Below are 21152 nucleotides of genomic sequence, written 5' to 3' on the forward strand. Positions count from 1 at the left end.
GGGTTTATGAAGTCAAGGATCCATTTGCAGAGAGAGATATAGGCACAGGTTTTGGAGCTTGTTAATTGGAGTTATGGGTATGATTGTATTGAACCCTGAGCTGTAATCAATAAACAGCAGCCTGATATAGGTATCGCTCTTGTCAGGTGATCCAAGGCCAAGTGGAGAATCAGTAAAGATTGCATCTGCTGTAAACCTGTTGTGGTGATAGGAAAATTGCAGCAGATCAAGATCCTTGCTTAGGCAGTAGTTGATTCTAACCACGAACAACCTCTTAAAGCACTTCACCACCTCACCCTGCTCTTCTTGGGCACTGCTATGATTGTTGCCGTTTTGCAGGTGGGATCATCTGATTGCAGCAGTGAGAGATTGAAGATGTCCTTGAACACTCCCACAAGTTAGTTAGCACAGATTTTCAGAGCTCTACCAGGTACAATCAGGGTCTGATGCCTTCGCCCTCTTGGAAGAAGTTCTGATGTTGGTTTCCGAGATACATATCACAGGGTCACCAGATGCTGTAGGGATTCACACAGGTGTAGTTTTATTCTCCTTTTCAAAGCATGTATAATGTGCTCATCTGGGAGTGAAACACCATAGCCATCCATGATGTTTTGTTTCACTTTAGGAAGTAATGACCTGCAAATCTGCCAGAGCTGACATTCATCCGAGCGCAATTGGGATTATATTTTTGCCCTTTGAGCCTGAACTTTTATATAGCTCTGGGTCACTGGTCTTGAATGGCACAGACCTAACTCTCAGTAGACTATGAATCTCTTGGTTTGTTGATGGCTCTTGGTTTGGGTATGCCTGGTATGCTCTCAAAGGAACACACTCATCCACACACTCTGTCCCTTCACGCTACAATTGAATTTCATCTTTATTCAATTAATTAAACAAAATTGCCTCAACTAACCCTGATGGGATCTGAAATCTGAAATTGAATCACCAAATTAGTTTAGTACAGTAATCTGTGGTGTAGCCCAAGAACATACCACCTGTTCTCCCATACCTGTAAATAAATTCAGGTGTCTGTGGAATGAGGACATGAAACCGTTTTTTGGCAAATATTATTTGGATCATAGTGTGTGAATTACAAAACAGAACCACAAAACAGAACCACAATGTGCATATATAAGTAAGTGAAATTTTATCTGTAAAATTTGGAAATAAACAGAAGATGCGAAAGTTGGAGACAACTTGGCATATAATTTTATTTAAATTGTTACAATGATAGAGAAAAGTATGACCTCCTAATAGCTTTAATTGTGGAATTCCATGACCTTTTTTTATCTTTGTAGAATGCATGAACTAGCAAATAAATCTTGGCAGACAGAGGACAGATCTTCCTGTAATTGCCACCAGTTAAACGATTACATTGCAATCACAAGTCAACAGCAACAACAATAAGTTGTATTTACATTGTTATTGTCTTAAAAATGCTAAAGTGCTTTTGTGATAAATTCTGATGTCGAGGTAAGGGGAGAAATATTGAAAGGGATGTCAAGAAGCATGGTGAAGTGTGGTTTCAGAAATGACTCAAGAAAAAGATTATAGTGAAGATAAATGAGAGAATCTCACACACGAAATCTGGTTGGAAGCATTGCCAAGAAATAGTGAAGGCAAGACTGAGGTAAGAGGGACAGGCTTAGAGAAAACAGAGCAGACAGAGATCCATTTTGCCAGAGGAGAAATGGAACAGCAGGATTTTGAGAATTTGATGTTTTGGCTGAGCAACAATCAAGTTTGACTCTCTCAACTTGGGGGGTGGGGGGGGGGAATCCTCAGGATTAACTAGCGTTGGAAGGAACATGGGGATATCACTGACAAAAGCACAAACCACTGCAGAATCTGCTTCTGGGCTAAGGCAAAGGAAGATGTAACTGAGATCCTTAAAGTTGATTAAAAAGGAGGACCAGAAACTCTAAATGCTCTGAAAATAGATAAATGCCCTGCTCCTGATGGTATCCATTCCAGTTTGTTAAGAAGATGAGAGGAAAGAGACCTTCTCCAAAACATTCCATAGATTTGTAGATTGAGAGATGATTTCTGGGAACTGAAAATTTGTGCAAGTTACATCCCCATTCAAAAAAGGGCGAAGGGATACACCACTGCACACTGACAGTATGGAAAATTCTTGGAGGATTAATCAAGGACAGAATTAACAGTTATTTGGAAATGTGTGGATGGATTAGAGAAAGCTGGTATGGATTTGATAAACGCAAATAATTTCTAACTAACTTGCTGAGGTCAAGGGCACACCACATATTGAGGACACTTGTTAGAAGAGATAGTTAGGAGATCTGATAGTCAATAAAGAACATAGAACATAGCACAACGCAACAAAATATAGGCCCTTCAGCCCACAATACTGTGCCAACCTTTTCTACTTCAAGGTCAATCTAGTGCTTCGCTCCCACATAGCCCTCCATTTATCTTTCATCCTGTCTAAGATTCTCTTAAATCTCCCTAATGCATCCTCTTCTACCACCACCCTTGGAAGTGCTTCCACATTTACCGGTCTGTGTTTATTTAAAAAAAAATCTACCTCTGACATTCCCCTACACCTCCCTCTAATCACTTTGAAAGTATACCCTCTTGCATTAACCATTTCCACCCTGGGAAATATGCTGGTTGTCCACTCTGTCTGTCTATGCCTTGTATCATTTTACACAAGACCCCGAGGTCCTGCTGTACCTCTACACAGCTAAGAAATCTGCTATAACCTTGGATTCTGTCTTCAAGTTTGACCTTTCAAAGTGTATTACTTCACACTTCTCCAGATGAAGTAGCATTTGCCAGTTCTCAGCCCAGCTTTGCATCCTATCAATGGCTCATTGTAACCTACAACAACCTTCTACACTACCTCCAACACCACCAACCTTCATGTCATCTGCAAACTAACTAACCTGCCCTTTCACTCCCTCATCCAAGTCATTCATAAAAATCACAAAGATCAGAACAGATCCCTGTGAACACCAGTAGTGACAGACTTTCAGACAGGATATGCTTCATCTATTATCACTCTGCCTTCCAGAGGGGCAGGCCAGTTCCAAATCTACACAGCCAAGTTTCTCCAGATCCCATCCCTGACTTTCTGAATGAGCCTATAATGGGGAACCTTGTTAACACCTTACTAAAATACATATACACTGCATCCATAGACCATAAGGCATAGGAACAGAATTAGGCCATTCGGCCCACCATTCCATTATGGCTGATTTATTATCCGTCTCGAACCCATTCTCCTGCCTATTACATTCTCGTGCATCCACCGCTTTAACAACATCAAATTGTTTTGACACTACGTCAAAGAATTCAAGGCTCATGAGGCAGGACCTGCCTCTCGTAAAGCCACTCTGCCTTTCTCTAATCAGACTATGCTTCTCCAAATGCTCGTGTAAGTGCTGTCTGTAAGACTCCTCTCCAAAAGTTTGCCCACCACTCACGCAATGTCTATAATTTTCAAGGATTATCTCTATTACTTGAGCAAAGGCATAACATTTGCCACCCCCAATTTTCTGCTACTACTCCTATAGCCAGTGAGGATGCAAAGATCACCAGCAAAAGCACTGCAATTTCTTCCCTCGTTTCCCATAGCAACCTGAGGTATATCCCATCCAGTCCTGAGGTCCTATCTATGCTAATTGTTTTCAAAAGTTCCAGTACATCCTCTTTCTTAATGTTTCAACATATTAGCTTTTTCTATGCTGTCCTCATATTCATCAAGATCCCTCTTACCAGTGAATACTGAAGGAACTATTCACTAAGGTCCCCTGCATCCTCCAACTCCAGGCATGTGGTTCCTCTTCTATCCCCAAACGATCCTACCCTCACTCTAGTCATCCTTCTATTCTTCACCTGTAGAACATCTTAGGGTTTTCGTTAATCCTACCTGCCAAGGTGTTCTCAAATCCCTTTCCACCTATCCTAAGTCCCTTGTTAAGTACCTTCCTAGTTGCCTCAAGAAACCTATGTAATCCTGGTTTCCTCAATCTTAGTTGTGCTTTTTTTCTTCCCCTTGCCTAGATATTCCACTTCTATTTCATTCCTGGTTCTTTCACTCTATCATCCTTTTTCTCAAAGGGATATACCTATCCAGAAGTTCATGCATGTGTTCCTGAAACAACCTTCACATTTCTGTTGCAAATTTCCCTGTGTACATCTGTTCCCAAGTTATGCTCCCAGATTCCTGCCTAATAGCATTATAATTCACCCTCTCCCAATTATAAAGTCAGTGTCATAGAGCATTATAGCACAGAAACAGTCCTTTTGGCCCTTCTAGTCCATGCTAGACTGTTATTCTCCCTAGTCCTATTGACCTCCCATCCATGTACTTATCCAAACTTCTCTTAAGTTTTGCAATTAAAGTAGCATCCACCACTTCGCCGGCCAATCAGCTCACTCTCGCACCACCCTCTGAGTGAAGAAGCTGCCCCTGAAGTTCCCTTAAATATTTCCCCTCTCACCCTTAATCTCTAACCTTCCAATTCTAGTCTCACCCAACTTCTGTGAAACAAGTCTGCCTGTATTTATCCTATCTATTTCCCCCTTACTTTTGTATACCTCTGTCAAATTTCCCCTCACTCTCCTCCATTCCAGGGAATATTTAACTTTTCCCAATAACCCCCAGGTCCTCAATACTCAGCAATATCCTTGTAAATGTTCTCTGTACTCTTCCAATCTTATTGATATTTTTCCTGTAGGTGGGTGACTGGAACGGCGCACAATACCCCAAATTTAGTCTCACCAATGTCAGATAGAAATTCCTCAGAACATCCTAACTCCTGCACTCAATACTCTGACTTATGAAGGTCAATGTGCCCAATGCTCTCTTTATGACCCTATCTACTGGTGATGCTATTTTCATGGAACTATGGATCTGTATTCCAGACTCCTTTGTCCTACCTCATTTCTCTGCCCTACTATTTACTGTGTCAGTCCTGTCCTAGTTTGAAATCCCAAAGTGCAACTTGTTACACTTGAATGCATTAAATCCCATGGGCCATTTTCCAGTCTACATTTCCAGATGGTCCAGATCCTGCTGCAAGCTTTGATAGCCACCTTCATTGTCCACTATGCTCCCAAACTTCACGTCATCTGCAAATTTGGTGATCCAGTTAATCTCATTGTCATCTATATCGTTAATATGGATGCCAAGCAACACTGATCCAGTGGCACACCACTAATCACAGTCCTCCAGTCAGAGGTACATCCATCTCCTTCCAAACTCTAACTGCTAGGGCCCATCCACTGTTGAATCCAATTTACAGCTTCATTCAGAATGGCAGGCACCTGAGCCTCTCACATGGGACTTTTTTATACTGTTTGCTCCTATCCTTGTTGAAGGCTATTCTGAAGGTCAGGGAGCTGTGGTTAATGACTAAAATGCTCACTCACTGGGAGGTCTGTTACCTGACCAGGTTCATTGCCTGGCACTAGATTCATTACGGCCTCTCCTCTGCTGCCTGCCCACATATTGAGTCCTAGACACACCTAACAAATTCTGCCCCATGTAAACCTTTTGCACTAAGGAGGTGCCATACAATACCAGCAAACTCACTGGTGACACCAATCCTGTTATTTCCACACCTGTCCAAAATCTGCCTCCCAATCTGCTCCTCAATGCTCTTGCTATTGGGATGTTTATGGAATACTCTTAATAGAGTGATTGCTTCCTTCCGGTTTCTGGCTTCCACACACTGACTTAGTGTCCTTCATACCTTCAGAATGTCCTCCCTTTTTGTAGCTGTGATGCTATTCCTGATCAGCAATACCACCCTTACCTCCTTCACATTTCTCTGTCCCTTTTGAAGCATCTAATCCCAGAACATCCAGCAGCCATTCTTGCCTTTATGACAGGCAAGTCTCTGTAATGGCCACAGTGTTGTAGTTCCCTGTTCCATATATTGCCAACCTAGTTTCAGCCCTCCCCAACAGCTCAAGCCCACAAGGACATTGGTCCCCCTTGAGTACACATGTAACCCATCCCTTTTGTACAGGTAATAGCTTACCTAGAAGAGATCCCAATGATCCTCAAATCTGAAACTGCCCCCTGCACCAAATCTTCAGCCATGCATTCATCTGCCTAATCATCCTCACTGGTGCATGGCACAGCAGCAATCCAGAGATTACTACCCCTGAGGTCCTGCTTTTTATCTTCCTACCTAGTTCTCTATTTTCACTCTTCAGGATTTCATCTTGTTTCCTACCTATGTCATTGGTACCAATATGTACCATGACTTCAGCTACTCACCCCCCCCCCACAAGAATGCTGTGGACATGATCCAAGACATCCCTGACCCTGGCACCTGGAGACAACATACCATTCAGGAGCCTCCTGTCTGCATTCCAGCTATCGAATCCCCTATCAACAATGCTCTCTTTTTCTCTCCCCTTCCCTTCTGACCCACAGAGTCGGGCTCAGTGCCAGAGTCCTCGTCACTGCAGCATTCCCCAAGAGTACCCAAAGCAGTATCCTTGTTATTGAGGGGAATACTCTGCACTGCCTGCCTATTCCCTTTCTCCCTCCTAACCATCACCCAGCTGCCTGCCTCTTGCAACTTAAGTGGGACTGTTGCAATGTCGTTCCTATCTATCAACATCTCATTCTCCTGCGAAAGCCATAGATCATCCAGCTCCAGCTCCTGTTCCCTAACCTGGTCTGTCTGGAGCTGCACCCAAAAGCACTTCTCGTACATGTATCAATCAGGTACACTGGAGGTATCCTAGATCTCCCTAGGAACGACATGCAAGAGGAGTACACCGCTGCTGCTCTAGCTAGGCACTAATAAAGAAATATGGAGAAATTGGACAGAAACCTCAACCAAGTCTCTTTTGAGCCAAAGCTTCAGTTTCACACTCTAACTCTGTCCCATTCCAACAATGGTCACTCAGCTTACACCTTCCTTTTATTAGCAAATTGTGTAATATAAATTATCTTAAGCTCATCTGAAAGTCTCAGCAGGTTCCACTCACTTTTTAAATCTTAAAGCTTATAAAAAGTTAAAATCATTATGATTTCACTCATAATAGATAAAGAGTTCCCATTGATAGAGAAGTCAAAAATGAGATGACAGAGAATACTGATAAGAAGACATGGTAGTTTTTTAATATGTCAAGCAAGTGGAATATTGTGCTGGGGCAGAGTTGGAAGCAGATTCAATTATTACATTATAAAGTGAGCTGGACAAAGAAATGAAATGAAACTAATCTGTAGGACTGTGGTGAGTGGGACTAGCTGTTCTGGTTTAGAGTCTAAATGAACACAAAAGGCAGAATGCCTTCCTTCCAATACACAGTATGACTGTCTGAAGTAGTTAAATGGAACAAAAGAATGACTTCTGAAGATGTCTTGTGTGGAAAGTGTCCAAATAGTTCACAACTTAGAAGTAGACTTGTGATTATGATTTAGATGAGGTTCCCCTGTGGTTTAGAAAAAGAATGTGGGTGGTGAGGATTGCAAGGAAGTGGGGAGAGATGTCCTCAGCTGCAATTATGAAAATGGGAGTGCGGAAGCCACATTGGATAACAAAGTTAAAGACATGGAGGGAAAGTTTAAGGAATGTTGTGATATCAGAGCGATTGCAAAGCAAGAAGGAACTGAAATTACTCAGGGAATGAAGAGTCATTCAGTGCAAAGTCTGCAGGAGACAAAAGAAAAGGCTAAATAACCTCTGGGATATGGGGGTTATGTGGGAGGCAGTAATTAACATAAGGTTTACAGGAGAGGATACAAGCCGACAAACTGATTGGAAAAGAAAGAGACCGAGATGTGGTTTGTTGAAAAACAAATCTCCTCATCATCTTGAATAGAAGAGGCTGAAAGTTGCATTCCTGGTTGCAGCACAGGAAAATGATAACTTATATAAAATGTTGAATTGATAGCTATCAACTGTAATGAATATAAGGATTCAATAATATTGAAGTAACATCTCAGAGCTTCCACCTCATGGAGATGGTTCAGAGGTTCTTTGAATGTTACCTTTGGCCATTTGCCTTTGTTAGGAAGTTACTAGATAGCCATGGCAAAGAACAATATAAATAGATCATTATATATTGCAGACATCGATGGTGGACAAATGCACATCAATGAACACTTCATTTTGTTAATGGAACACAAATGCTTACTTGACAGAATGTAACAGAATGAGAACGAAAAGCATAATATTCAATATACAGTATATTCAGCAAGTTGGGTAGCATCTATGGAGAGGAATAAATAGCCAACATTTCAGGCCAAGACCTTTCATCAGAACTGGAAAAGAAGGGTGCAGAAGCCTGAGTAAGTTAATTATTGTCGGTGAATTTAAAAAAACTAATAATTGAAATAATTTTATTCCACTTCATTTCTTTACTCCCTCTATCAATTGCATTTTATATATGATTTAGTTGTAAATTAAGCATCCTAGTTTCTACTTCTCAACTTCTACATGGCTGAGTGAAGATTTATTTGGTTGAAGAAACACACAGCTTCTTTCCCTGCTCACGCATGTTAGAGATCTCATATTTAAAAAATCACCAGGCTGAGAAGGACCTCTAGTTTAAGTTTCTGGTCAAAAGCCCAGAGAAATTTTATGGATAGCTGTAAACATAATAGCTGGCAAACACACTTCTTTTTCCACTGATTGCAAAGTCTGGGCCATTAGACGTGTGCAAATTGCTGATTTAATTGAGAAGAGTTAGTGAAGATTAAATGCTTCATTGATACTTTAAAGTCTTCATATACTCACAACAAAGTATATTCAGTATATCACACCTTCTGGCTCTAATAGAATATATTGTTTAAGTCGATGAGGGATGTTTAGTTTTGGCACACCACTATAACACCTTGTTCGTAACACTCTCCGAATGGAACATCTAGCTAGGTGCATCAGAGAGCGAGGAGATCTTCCACAGACATCAAACAGAGATTTATAAAACTTTGGGTGCCGCTGAAAAGTCAAAGGAATAAAATGGGTCATAGATCAGTATTCTAAATCAAAAGGTACTAAATGTGAAGGTGATTGGTGTGGGGGGGGGTGATGTGAAAGACAGCGTAGCTGGAGAATAAGCTGGAGTTTACTTTGCAAGGTGCACGCTTAGCTTCAAATTTGCTGCCTTTGTTTAATTACATTCAATAGCTGTTTGAATTTAATGATAACTATATTGGAGTTGCCACATTTCAATTTTCTTAATGCTCTATGGTTGGTGAGTTTTTAGTTGGGCAAATATTTTCCTGATTCAAGAGAATAGATCAGGCAATCTGTTTCTTAACGAGTGATTTGACTGGATTGATGGTTACATTGTACTTCCTGTAAACAATTGCAAGCTTTTCATTTGAATTTTGATGTGTCACTACTTTAGGCATAATTATTTTGATCACAACGATATTTCTATTGGTAATGTATTGTCAGAGTGTGACACAGGAGGTATAATGGCACTGTTCTAAAGCAAGTACAATGGGCAAGATACAAATTCAGACATCTTAACGACTTGCAGGTTCGTGTTGCACTAATATGTGCACTACTTGCATGTACTATATCATTTTAACTGATGCCTTCATACCTATAAATATCCTAGTGTAAGGATAGTTTATTGAAGAATCATCCTTAATTTAATGTCTATTCACATCTACATTCAGTGGGCACTTTATTAGGTCTACCTGTACACCAGCTCGTTAATGCAAATATCTAATCAGTCAATGATGCAGCGGCAACTCAATGTATAAATACATTCAGGCATGATCAAAGGGTTCAGTTGTGTTTGGACCAACCTTCAGAATGGGGAATCAATGTGATCTAAGTGATTTTGACCACAGAGCGATTGTTGGTGCCAGATGGGGTGGTTTGAATATCTCAAACTGCAGGTCTCCCGAGATTTTCATACACAACAGAATCAAGAGTTTACAGAGAATGGTGAGTAGAACAAAAAGCATCCAGTGAGAAGCAGTTCTGTGAAATTCCAGCATCTGCAGATTTCCTTGTGTTTGAGTTCTGTGAGGAAAATGTTTTGTTAATGAAAGAAGTCGGGGGGGGGGGAATCGAGAATGGCCAGACTGGTTCAAGCTTACAGGAAGATGACAGTAAGTCAAATAAATATGTATTATAACAGTGGTGTGCAGAAGAGCATCTCAGAATGCTCCACATGTCTAACCTTGAAGCGGATGGGCTATTTCAGCAGAAGACCATAAGCTCAGTGGCCACTTTATTAGGTACAGGGGGTTCCTCGTAACGTGGCCACAGAGTGTATAAACAGAAAATGGGCAGCACACGAACAATACTGAGTCCTCTGGAGAAATAGAGGGACATCGGACTTTGGATTTCAGATAATTGAAAGTAGCAGGAAAATATTCAATACAATGGTTAAAAAGGCATCTATGGTATTATCTTTGTTAACCAAGGGGTAAAATATATGAACAGGAAGATTACACAGGAACTCTACAGAACACTAGTTAGGCCACAGATGATTACCACATAAGAGCAAAGATATGATTGAATTGGAAAGGGTACAGGAGGGCATTTATAAAGATGTTGCAAGAAATGGAAAATGAAGTTATTAGTAAAGATTGAGTAGGAAAGGGAAAACTTGATTAATTGTTAAAAACCTAGACTGATGAAAGAGGAATGATGTATTTCCTTGGATGTCAAGGGGCATAGGTGTAAAGTGATAGATAAAAGGATTAAAGGGAAGATGAAGAAAATTATTTTCATCCAAGCATGTTATGGATCGGGAGCCCATTGCTTGAAAGAATGGTAGAGGCAGAAACACTCACCAGATGAAAAAAAAAACTTTGTTATACACTGAAAACTCATGACTTGCAAAATTATGAAACAAGGATTGGAAGACAGGTTTGAATTGGGTAGCTCTTTCTAATTTGGCACATTCATGACAACTTGGGTGTCATCATCCTACATCATGAATTTTCTATAGTCTTGTGATTTAAAAAGTGGTATTTTCCTATTTGCTGAGCTCATGCCCAGTGATTTTAATATGATGTTGATTTTCACTTAATTGACACTAGTGAGCAACCTGCAGCAAAAGCTCATGCAATGCAGCATAAATTTGCCCCAGTTTCACCCAATCCCAAGACACAGTGAGAAGCATCATAGCAGAAGGCAATGTTTTCCTCCAGGGCTTTATATTCAGCACCCGTATAATGCTGAGTCCATTCATGAATTTAAATTGACTCCTTTAATTTATTTATGTTAAGTTTGATGTTGACTATTTGTAGAAACCATCACTCCTAATCCACTGTCCTTATTAACTGTTGAATTTTTAGAAGGAAGCAGAAGACAAACAGAATTACCTCTAAAACATCATCAGGTATAACTGTTCTCCATTTTGCTGTAGATTGAATAGATTCATAGGAATTGATCATGACTTCAACTGCCTTTGGACAGGTACAGCATGACTGTAGAACCTAAACACAACGTAGTTTCAGTCAGCCTTTGGTTTAATTTTATGAAGAATAAATCCAAACCTCTGATACATAAAGTTGACTGAACAGTTATCTAAAATTACACCAATATATGGTTTATTCTTATGCAGAATACCACTGGCACTGAATGAGAGTAATCTGGGACAGTCCCCTGACCCTCCTGGACCATAAGAGAGCCAGAGGCCTGCCCTGCAGGACTCTCACCGGCCCTCTGGCCTGATTTGTGGGAGTGATGTCCTTATTGCCAATCATCGGCTATGGTCTTTCAATTTGCGTGAGATGGGAAGGGGAAGGAGGACAAGAGTGGAAAAGGGAAAGGGATAGAAGTGAGAGAGGGCTGAGAAAAATGTGTGAGTGCGAGTTGGAGAGAAAGAAGAGTGTAAGTGCAATAGAGAGAGAGAGAGAGAGAAAAAGAGAGAGGATGGGCGAATGGGAGAGAGAAGGTGTGATGTAAAGGAATGGATGGGAGAGGAATAGTGGTAGAGAGAGAGAATGTGCGTCTTTTTTGTATATTAATTTTCCTAATTATACTGAAAAGTTGCTGGTGAGGCACCTTTTTGAACCACTGCTGTTCTTTTGGTATAATTACTCCTGCCATGCTGCTGGACAGGAACTACAGGATGCAGGCACAGTGACAATAAAGTCCAACAATACACGTCCAAATCTGGATAACTTGTGACAGGACAGGCACCTATAGGTGGTTGTATCCCATGCACCTACACACTGTCCTTCGTAGAGGTAGGTATCGCAGATTTGGGAGATTTTGACAGTGCAACCTGCATATTTATCTACAGTACCTATTTGAGATGGTGCCAAGTTACTTGCAACTTATCAGGCAATGATCATATCCAGAAAAAAAAAAGGAATTTAATCAGCTATCCTTGATATTTAAAGGCAATAATGTCTTTTAGATCCCACCACTAGTATTTAGGGGCGGTGGGGGAGGGTATAGAGTCAATGTTACAGCTAGGGTATACTGTCCATAGAAGGAATACACGTTTAGAGGGTTTGATGGCGTGCCAGTCAAATGGGCTGCTTTGTGCTGGATGTTGTTAAGGTTCTTGGGAGTTGCTGGCATTGCTTTTATTCAGGCAAATAGATAGTGTAAGCTTAGATCAGGGAACATACTAAGGCAGAATCAAGGATACAGTGATGGGTAGTCCTTCTATTGTAATGCAACAATGTTGAGGAATGGAAGATTATGACCAATTAACCTGCTTCTTCAATTTGTTTTTTTTAATGAGTTAGTTTGCAAATTTCCCAGGACCAGGTGACAGTAGCTTTCAATAATGCTCAGTACTTTTGAATTTATTATAAAATACAATCTTGAAAATTTCGACAATTTTTATTCCAATCAAAACCAAAAAAAAAAGCCAGTATGCACCCAGGAATGGCAGATATCTTAGTGATGCCACAGTAAATGAGATTCTTTTATTAGCCATGTTAGTAAATGGATTGGCCTATTAGAAACAGACAGAAAAATGAAAACGTGGTACGTGCATTGAATTAGGAGCTGGAGTGGGCCACTTGCCTGCTCCATGATTTAATAAGATACCGGCTGAATTCCCATTCTTCCCCTGGCTTATCAAGTATCTATGTCCTTCTCTTCCCTTTTCCCTTCAAAAAAGAGAGTTCCAAAGACTTGCATTTCTCTGAGATAAAGAGAAATCACTTCATTCCAATCTTAATTGTATGACACTTTATTCTTAAAAATGGCTCCAACTTAGTTCTAGGTTCTCCCACAAGAAAAAAAGGCATCCATCCTATCATAAAGTCTCATGGTCCCATATGCTTCAGTACCGATACCCCTCACTCTTCAAAACTCCAGTAGATACAAATCTAGGCTGCCAAACTGCTCCTCATGAAGCTACCTGTCGCTCCAGATGTTCGTCCAGTAAATGTATTCCAGACTTCTAGTGTTTTGGCACTTTTCTTCAAATAAGGACTCTGTACACGGTATCTATCTGTGGTCTCACCAATGTCTGTAAAGATGAAGCCAAATTTGCTCGCTTTTGTAATTAATTCCCCCAAGTAATAATGAATAACAGGTTTTAGATTGTTTGCTATACCTGCACACCAATTTCTTGCAAATCATGCACCAGGATGCCCTCATCCACTGCATTTCTGAGCTCTGTATCTCAGACCTCTGCAGTCTCTCACTATTCAGGGAATATGACCCCTTTCCTTTTTTTTACTGCCAGAATGGAGAACTTACATGACTGAAGACTTTTGAGTCAAAGGCATATCCTACGAACACATTAAAAGAATCTTTTTCATAACATAAACACCAAATTCTGTTAAAGTGTGCAATAATAACTTAATTGGTAGTAAGAATAGTAACATTATCAATATGTTGAATATCTAACTCCCAGCTTGCAATCCTACCTTGTGAAAGTGCGGCGGATAAATCCTTGCAGCTCCATGGTTCAGTAACAGTTGGTAGCAAACTTCCGGTTTTGCTGCGGGTCGCACTGCCGTGACCTTCAACAGGTACTGCAGGGGGGCGCAGCCATTAACGTCCATTGACCGAACAAAAGCACCTGATTCTAACAACATCTGTATAAGTAAGTGGTCGCAATTCCATGCAGCTTTATGAAGTGGAGTTTTATAATCCCGTTCTTGTGCATTGACAGAAGCTCCGTAGTCAATTAGCATTCTACAGATCAGATGGTGGTTCTCGCTGTATTTCTGTTCTTTCATGTCTAGTGCCCAGTAAATAGCTGTAATGAGTGGGGTTTCCGCATAGATGTTGACACTGTTAACATCGGCTCCGTGGTCAACATAAAGGGCCACAAGTTCAGGTACACCAAATCGTACAGCTGTGTGCAATGGTGTTTCTTTGTAATCATTTTCAGCCTGTGCATTTAACTTCGCGCCTGTTGAAAATAAAGTGTGAGAGATTGCCTTTCATCTACAAAGCATTTGTGCCTTGCAAAAGCAACTGATGAAATCACAGCATCACAAATGGATTTGATTCCTTGAGTAAAAGAGGACACTCTGGAAGTACTCCTCAAATAATCCAGCAAATGTAAGGTGAAATGAAAGGCAAAACCCTTCAATAACCACAAGGTCTGGACTAATCTGCCCCTGCTATTTTTGTTCGCTGTCTGAACAATATTGTGTTTCTACTTTCTGTTTCAAATTCAGTGCATTTGCCGTTCTCTTTATATTGAGTTCTTGTGTTTTGTTTCTGTTTGCCAGTGGCTGCAGCAGTGAGTTGGTGGCAGCTAGTCCCTCTCTACTAGTAGTGCTACTTCCCAAAGAATTCAAATACATTTACCATGCACTGCTGTTTTGGAAGTATTCACTTTATTCCCATATTTTAGGAGTAGGAGGTTTAGAGACTTCATAGGGAAGAATGATGACTGGAATTTGGAATGGGAGACAGCAGTGGGGCAGTGACCTTCGCAGCATTTAGGAAGTGTCTAGCTGAGAATCTATATGAATGTTATGGACTGGAGCTACCTAACAGATAAGTATATTTGATGATTGGCATGTCTTATGGTCTTTTGGCAACGTGGTCCACCATGTTGATTTTTTGTGCTCAATGACTATAACTCAATTGCTCTAATCCACTTTTTTTCATAATATTAAGTTTATTTCCTAAAGAAAAACGCTGTTAAATTCTATAAGGGAGATTAAAAAAAAATATCTGGACTGAGCTTACTGAAGAAGAAGTGCTCCTTTTAGGATGTGGGGTCACATTGCGGGGTTTCAACATGAAACATTGAAAGTTTCCGCTCACTCCATAAATGCTGCCCAGCCAAGATCCTCTACAGATTATTTATTGCATCAGACTCCAGTATTTGCAGTCTCTTGCTTCTCTATTCCTTTTACATACTACTTAGTATATACTGTACGTATTTATAAACTATCACTGTTTTGTATTGAATACCACAGTTAACATATAACTTGTATACAATTATTTGATTCTGGCACAATTACCTGTATTTTTTACTTGCTGCTAGGTATGACACTGGTAAGCAGGTAGTGAAGAATACTCAGCAGTAATTTGGATCAGTGGAAATCACTGACGTATATCACTTAATGACTCATTCACCTACTGAAACCTAGATGATAACTACATGGACTATGGGACCTAAAAGTAAATTTGTAATAACCTTACAGTGTGTTAGCTACTATACATTTTATTTTGTTGCAATTACAAGTATATTTGCATATTTTTTGATGTCATAAGGATGTCATTCTGTGCAGCTCACCATTCCAGATCAGCAGTTTTGCACACGAGATTGATGTCTTGGTTTTACACAAATGTAACGGCGTATGTCCACTCATTGAGTATGAGTTTACTTTAGCTCCATGGTGTAATAGCATACTAACACAGTCCCTGTTGTTCACCTCACAGGCAACGTGTAAAGGCGTTTTCCCATTTGGTTGATAGTCTATGCCAGCATCATTATTTAGTAACACTGTGATACTCTCCAGGTTACCGAGCATCACTGCTAAGTGCAACCCGGCTGCCCAGGATGTCCCTAGTTTATAACTTGGCAGCCAGTAACCTGGAAAAAGAGAAAGAACTGTCACAAGTTGGAACACAAAATTATTTTCGAGCATTCTAACAGGGATATCAATGTTTTAAACCAATGAGTTTAAGAATTAACGTTGGTACACAAAGCAGGCTAGTCCTCTTCTTCCATCTAATACTCTTGCCAGTCACTTTAAATTTGTGCCACTTGACCGCTGACATTTCTGCAAAGGGAGCAGGACCTTCCCATTAAAATTTGCCTCTGCCTATCCAAACTTTCCTTATAGATGCAGTAATTGGAAATTTAAAAAAAAACTGATGTTGGAAGTAAGAACAAAGAACATACAAAATGGGACCAGAGGAATGTCATTCAGCCCCCCCAACCTTAATTCACCATTCAACAAAATCATGGCTGACAACAAACATTATTTTCCTGCTGTCTCTTCCTGTGTCCATTGATTCCTTTAATAGCCAGAAATCTGTTGATCTCTGTTTTAAATATGATCAGTGACTGAGCCTTCCAGGGTAGAAAATTATTAAGATTCACCTCCTTTGAGTGAAACGTTCCTCCTCTTTTCTGTCTTGTCTGGCTTGCTTGCTCCTTATTTTGAGACAGCGCCAGAAAGATCTGCTGCAATAACAAGTCTTCACTATGGTCCTTCCACTGGCACCAACATCAATTTGACATTCAGTCATTTAAATTTGTTGTACTTGTGAACACTGATGCAAAGTGTCTGTGGTGCTGCTGCGAGCGAGTTTTTCATTGCACCTGTGCAGACATGTGTGTGCACATATGACAATCAGCTCAACTTTGACTTTGAGCTTCTTTTACTCTTTTCATGCATTCTCTTTGTTCTCTTCACCTCCTCTCTGCAAATGGGAGCATGTTCATTTTCTAACTTTTGCTACTTCTAATCAAAAGTCACTGACTTGAAATATTACCCCCATTTCCTTCTCTGCAGATGCTGTCCAGCCTGTTAAGTTTCTTCAGCATTTTCTGTTCTGTATTCCTTTTAAATACTGCTTACAGAATTACTCATAAGTTCTACTGTCTTACAATGAAAACAGATATCCACTGACTCACATTTGAATTTCCTTCTAGCATCATCAGCTGTGGCCCAGATGAAGGGCTAACAACTCAGTGCACAACAGGAAAATGGCTCTTTCTGGCCTGGTGATCAGGGACAGCACCAACTCGAGCCTAGGGTTAAAGTAAGTGCATGCTTTCCGGCTGCTCAGGGAGAGTGCAGTACAGCAAAATGGAGAAAGGAAGGGGATGGGGGTGAGAGAACAGTGATCAGATGAGAGCGTAGCAAGGTAGAGGGGTTTACTGAAGGACTGAGTGGTTAGATAGAGCAGGCTGAGGTAATGGGCCATTAGAGGAAATTGGTGAGGGAAATGAATTATGATAGAGGGTTTGGTCATGCGTGTGTGCACACATTTATGTAGATTGTTGCTCTGTGTCGAACACAAGTAGATAAATGAACACGTATGCATCTTAGGGTTGTGCAGCAGAGCTTGTCTCCAGTTGTATTCAATCTTGCTATTGGATCAAGACTTTACTATGCCAATACTTTGTTGCAGTCAGCATCCAGTGGCCCGCCTCATTAAAAGAAATCAAACACAGGCCTTTTTCACTCAGCAGGCCATTCATCATCAGCCTCAAGATTAACTTAGAAGGCAAATGAAACATCTGATTACATTTTACAAAACATATCTATTTGTCTATTGTTCTGCACATATCTAGAGTATCACTCATTGAAGTGATAGAAACAATATTTGTGGCAAGAATTGGTTAACGAGAAATGCTGCATTACCTAAAAGCTATTAATATGTAATGACTTTACTGAGGAAGGAAGACATACCAGGATCCAATCCAGGCACTAGGACATCGACTAGATTAGAGAGTATTAGCTATAGGAACATAAAATTTAAGAAATAAGAGCTATCTTCCCATTAAGTCTGCCTATCATTCAATAAGATCGTGGCTTACCTGTCTGTGGACTCAACTCCACCTACTTGCCTTTTTCCCATAACCCTAAATTCCCCTACAATGCAAAAAATCTATCTAACTGTCTTAAATATACTTAATGAGGTAGCCTTACTGCTTCCCTGGATGGGGTAATTCCACAGATTTACTACTCTTTGAGAAAATCAGTTTCTCCTCATCTCTGTCCTAAATCTATTCTCCCAAATCTTGAGGTTATGTCTCCTGGTACTTCCACTCAGTAAGGGAAACAACTTTCCTGCCTCTATCTTATCCAATATCTTTTATAATTTTATTTTTTTCTATAAGATCCCTTCTCATTTTTCTGAATTCCAGCAGGGATAGTCCCAGATTAAGTCTCTCCTCATTGGCTCAGCACCTCACCTCAGGAATCGCCTTTCCTCAAGTAAAGAGACCAGAACTGCATGCAGTACTCCAGAAGTGGCCTCACCAGTACCCTGTATAGTTACAGCATAACCTCCCTGCTCTCAATCCCTCTAGCAATGAAGACAAACATTCCATGTGCCACCTTGATAACCTGTTGCACCTGTGAACCAAATTTTTGTGATTCAAGCACAAGCTCTTCCATTTCCCTCTGTACGACAACGTACTGCAATCTTTCACCATTGAAATAATCTGATCATCTATTTTCTCTTCCAAAGAGAATGACCTCATATTTACCAAAATTGCACTCGAACTGCCAGATCCTTGCCCACTCACTTTGCCTAACTCTCTCTCTCTGCCCTTTCTGCACAATTTGCTTTCTCGCACAATTTAGTGTCATTAACAAATATAGATACACTACATTCGTCCCCTCTTCCAAATCATCAATGTATATTGTGAATAACTGCAGGCCCAGCACCAACCCTTGCAGTGCTATGCTCACTACTGGCTGCCACCCAAAGAAACACCCATATATCACAACCTTTTGCTTTCTATTAGTTAACCATCCCATATCCATGCTAATACATTAACCCCACTCCGTGCATCTTTAACTTATGGATAAATCATCAGGCTCTTAAAGCAGAAAGGACAACTTTACTTGCCCCATCACTGAACTGTTTCCATTACATAATATTTACTATCGATTTTTACTCCAGGGAGCACGAAGCACTGAATCAAATATCACTGTGATGCTTATATGTTCCAGTATCAATTGTTTGGTGGCAATAAAGTATAAAAGTGCCTATTCACTCACTTTCAAACTCCTTTCATGTAGTTTTCATCTCATGTTGTCGATATTTACCGCTTATTTATTTATTATTATTATTATTATTTTACTTTCTCTTCTGTATTTGCACATTTCGTTGTCTTTTGTACTTTGATTATTTGTCTGGCCTGTTGGGCGTGGCCTATCATTGATTCTTTTGTGTTTCTTGAATTTATTAACTATGCCTGCAAGAAAATGAATCTCAGGATTGTACATGGTGACATATATGTACTTGAATAATAAATTTACTTTGAACTTTGAAATCCTTTATGTGACACCTTATTGAATGCCTTCTGGAAAGGCAAGTATACACCTTCCACCTATTCCCCTCTATCCAGAAAATGGACTTGATTGTCAGAACTATTTGAGGTGCACACTATTGGGAGCATTTAATAGCTAGTGGGAACTTGTCTTCATTACCACCCCCGACTACAACAACCCTAAGAAACCAAAATAAATTTATTATCAAAGTATGTCACCATATACTACCCTGAGATTAATTTTCTTGCAGGCATTCACAGTAGAACAAAGAAATACTATGCAATCTACAAAAATCCATAAAAAACTGCGCACAAAGACAGACAGACAAACAACCAATGTGCAAAATGAGATAAACTCTGCAAATACAATAAATAAACAATGCTGTGATCATGACTTGTAGAATTCTTGAAAGTGAGCCCATAGGTTATGGAATCGGTTCAGTGTTGAGGTGAGTGAATTTGTCCACTCTGGTTCAGGAGCCTGACAGTGAGAAGAGAGCATGCCCTGGAAGGTGGGGTCCTTGATGATGGATGCTGCTTTCTTGTGGCAGCACTCCTTGTAGCAATCTCACTATTGAGGAGGGCTTTACCTGTGATCGACTGGGCTGTATCCTTCACTTTTAGTAGACTTTTCCATTCCCAGGCATTTGTATTTCCATACCAGGTGGTAATGCAGCCAGTCAGGATATTCAATATTTCCGTAATATTTGAGTAATGTTGTAAATGTGGTTTGATTAAGCATTCTTTGCTTGTTTACATAATTCATTATGGGCAATATGTAAGAAGTACATTAATGGCAAATGACATTACACCACCATGTTATGAGAGCCTCACTGAAAAAGGGGGAGAAAAACTAAGTAGACAAATATCCTGCCTCCTGCAGTTTTCTCTCAATTAGTTTCTGGATTAGGAAGGTGATGAGAAAATTTCAAAGTGAACTTGAGATGACTACCTACGTACCTGTTAAAGCACAGCAGGTTTTTCCTCGGAAGTGGAGAGAGATATTCATGTTAAAAAAAGGCAAAAAATGGATGAAATTAACAAGTAATGAGTTCGGCCACAGTAAGTACCTGGTGATAAGAAAAATAAGTTTTAAAAAAGCACAATGGCTGGCTACACAGGAAAGACAGATGCATTCAATTACACAACACATAACTGGATGATGTATATGGAACAAATTGAGCAGTATTTTGAAGCAAATGAAATAGCCAATGAAAAGCGAATGCCAGTGTTGCTGAGTGCATTGGATGGACATGTATACAGTTTACTTAGAAGTTTAACTGCTCCAAACAAACCAGCCTAAATGAGATTTGTCAATATCATGAACGTAATGCAAGAATATTTAGAGCCAAAGCCACTGTTGACTGCAGAACATTTTAGGTTTCATGAGCAGAATCAAAAGGAAGGGGAGTCCATTTCAGCTTACATAGCTGAATTGCAGAAATTGACAGAGCATTGTCAGTTTAGTGATGGGCTTAATGATGCACTGAGAGATCATTTAGTTTGTGAAATCTTCCAAGAAAGCATTCAAAAATGGCTCCTAACTGAAGCACACTCACATTTAAAAGAGCAGTTGTAATTGCTGTATCAATAGAAATAGCAGACAGAGACACGATTCAGTTGCTGTCTGGAATGAAGGTGAGTGTGAACAAAATTGCAATGTAAGTAGATATCTGTCCGGCTGAGCAGGTTGTGTTGCTGTTGTGGCAGGGGTTCACATATAGTACTCCAGACTGTATGGTTTAAAGGCAAAACTATCAGAAAATGCGCTAAAGTAGGAGGCATCCAAAGAT

General features: G+C 40.1%; 1 protein-coding gene across 4 annotated transcripts in view; it reads right to left on the reverse strand.

The window, feature by feature from the left end:
- asb4 (ankyrin repeat and SOCS box containing 4) overlaps positions 1 to 21152 on the reverse strand; it is a 91332-nt gene that overhangs the window by 54270 nt on the left and 15910 nt on the right. For 2 of the 4 annotated variants that reach the window (XR_010017411.1, XR_010017410.1), the window contains exons 2-3: positions 15637 to 15936; positions 13802 to 14292 (exon numbers count right to left, since the gene is read on the reverse strand). Coding sequence is in view for 2 of the 4 variants with exons in the window: in XM_063043817.1 (XP_062899887.1) it covers positions 8742 to 8930; positions 11285 to 11398; positions 13802 to 14292; positions 15637 to 15936; positions 20320 to 20368 (1143 nt within the window). In the remaining 2 variants the exon portion in view is untranslated. Of the gene's footprint in view, positions 1 to 1097; positions 8931 to 11284; positions 11399 to 13801; positions 14293 to 15636; positions 15937 to 20319; positions 20430 to 21152 lie in introns of those variants that run through there. The other 2 variants (XM_063043817.1, XM_063043815.1) reach the window with 2 other exon arrangements.

Source organism: Mobula hypostoma, chromosome 3 (assembly GCF_963921235.1).
Source record: "Mobula hypostoma chromosome 3, sMobHyp1.1, whole genome shotgun sequence".
NCBI lineage: Eukaryota > Metazoa > Chordata > Chondrichthyes > Myliobatiformes > Myliobatidae > Mobula > Mobula hypostoma.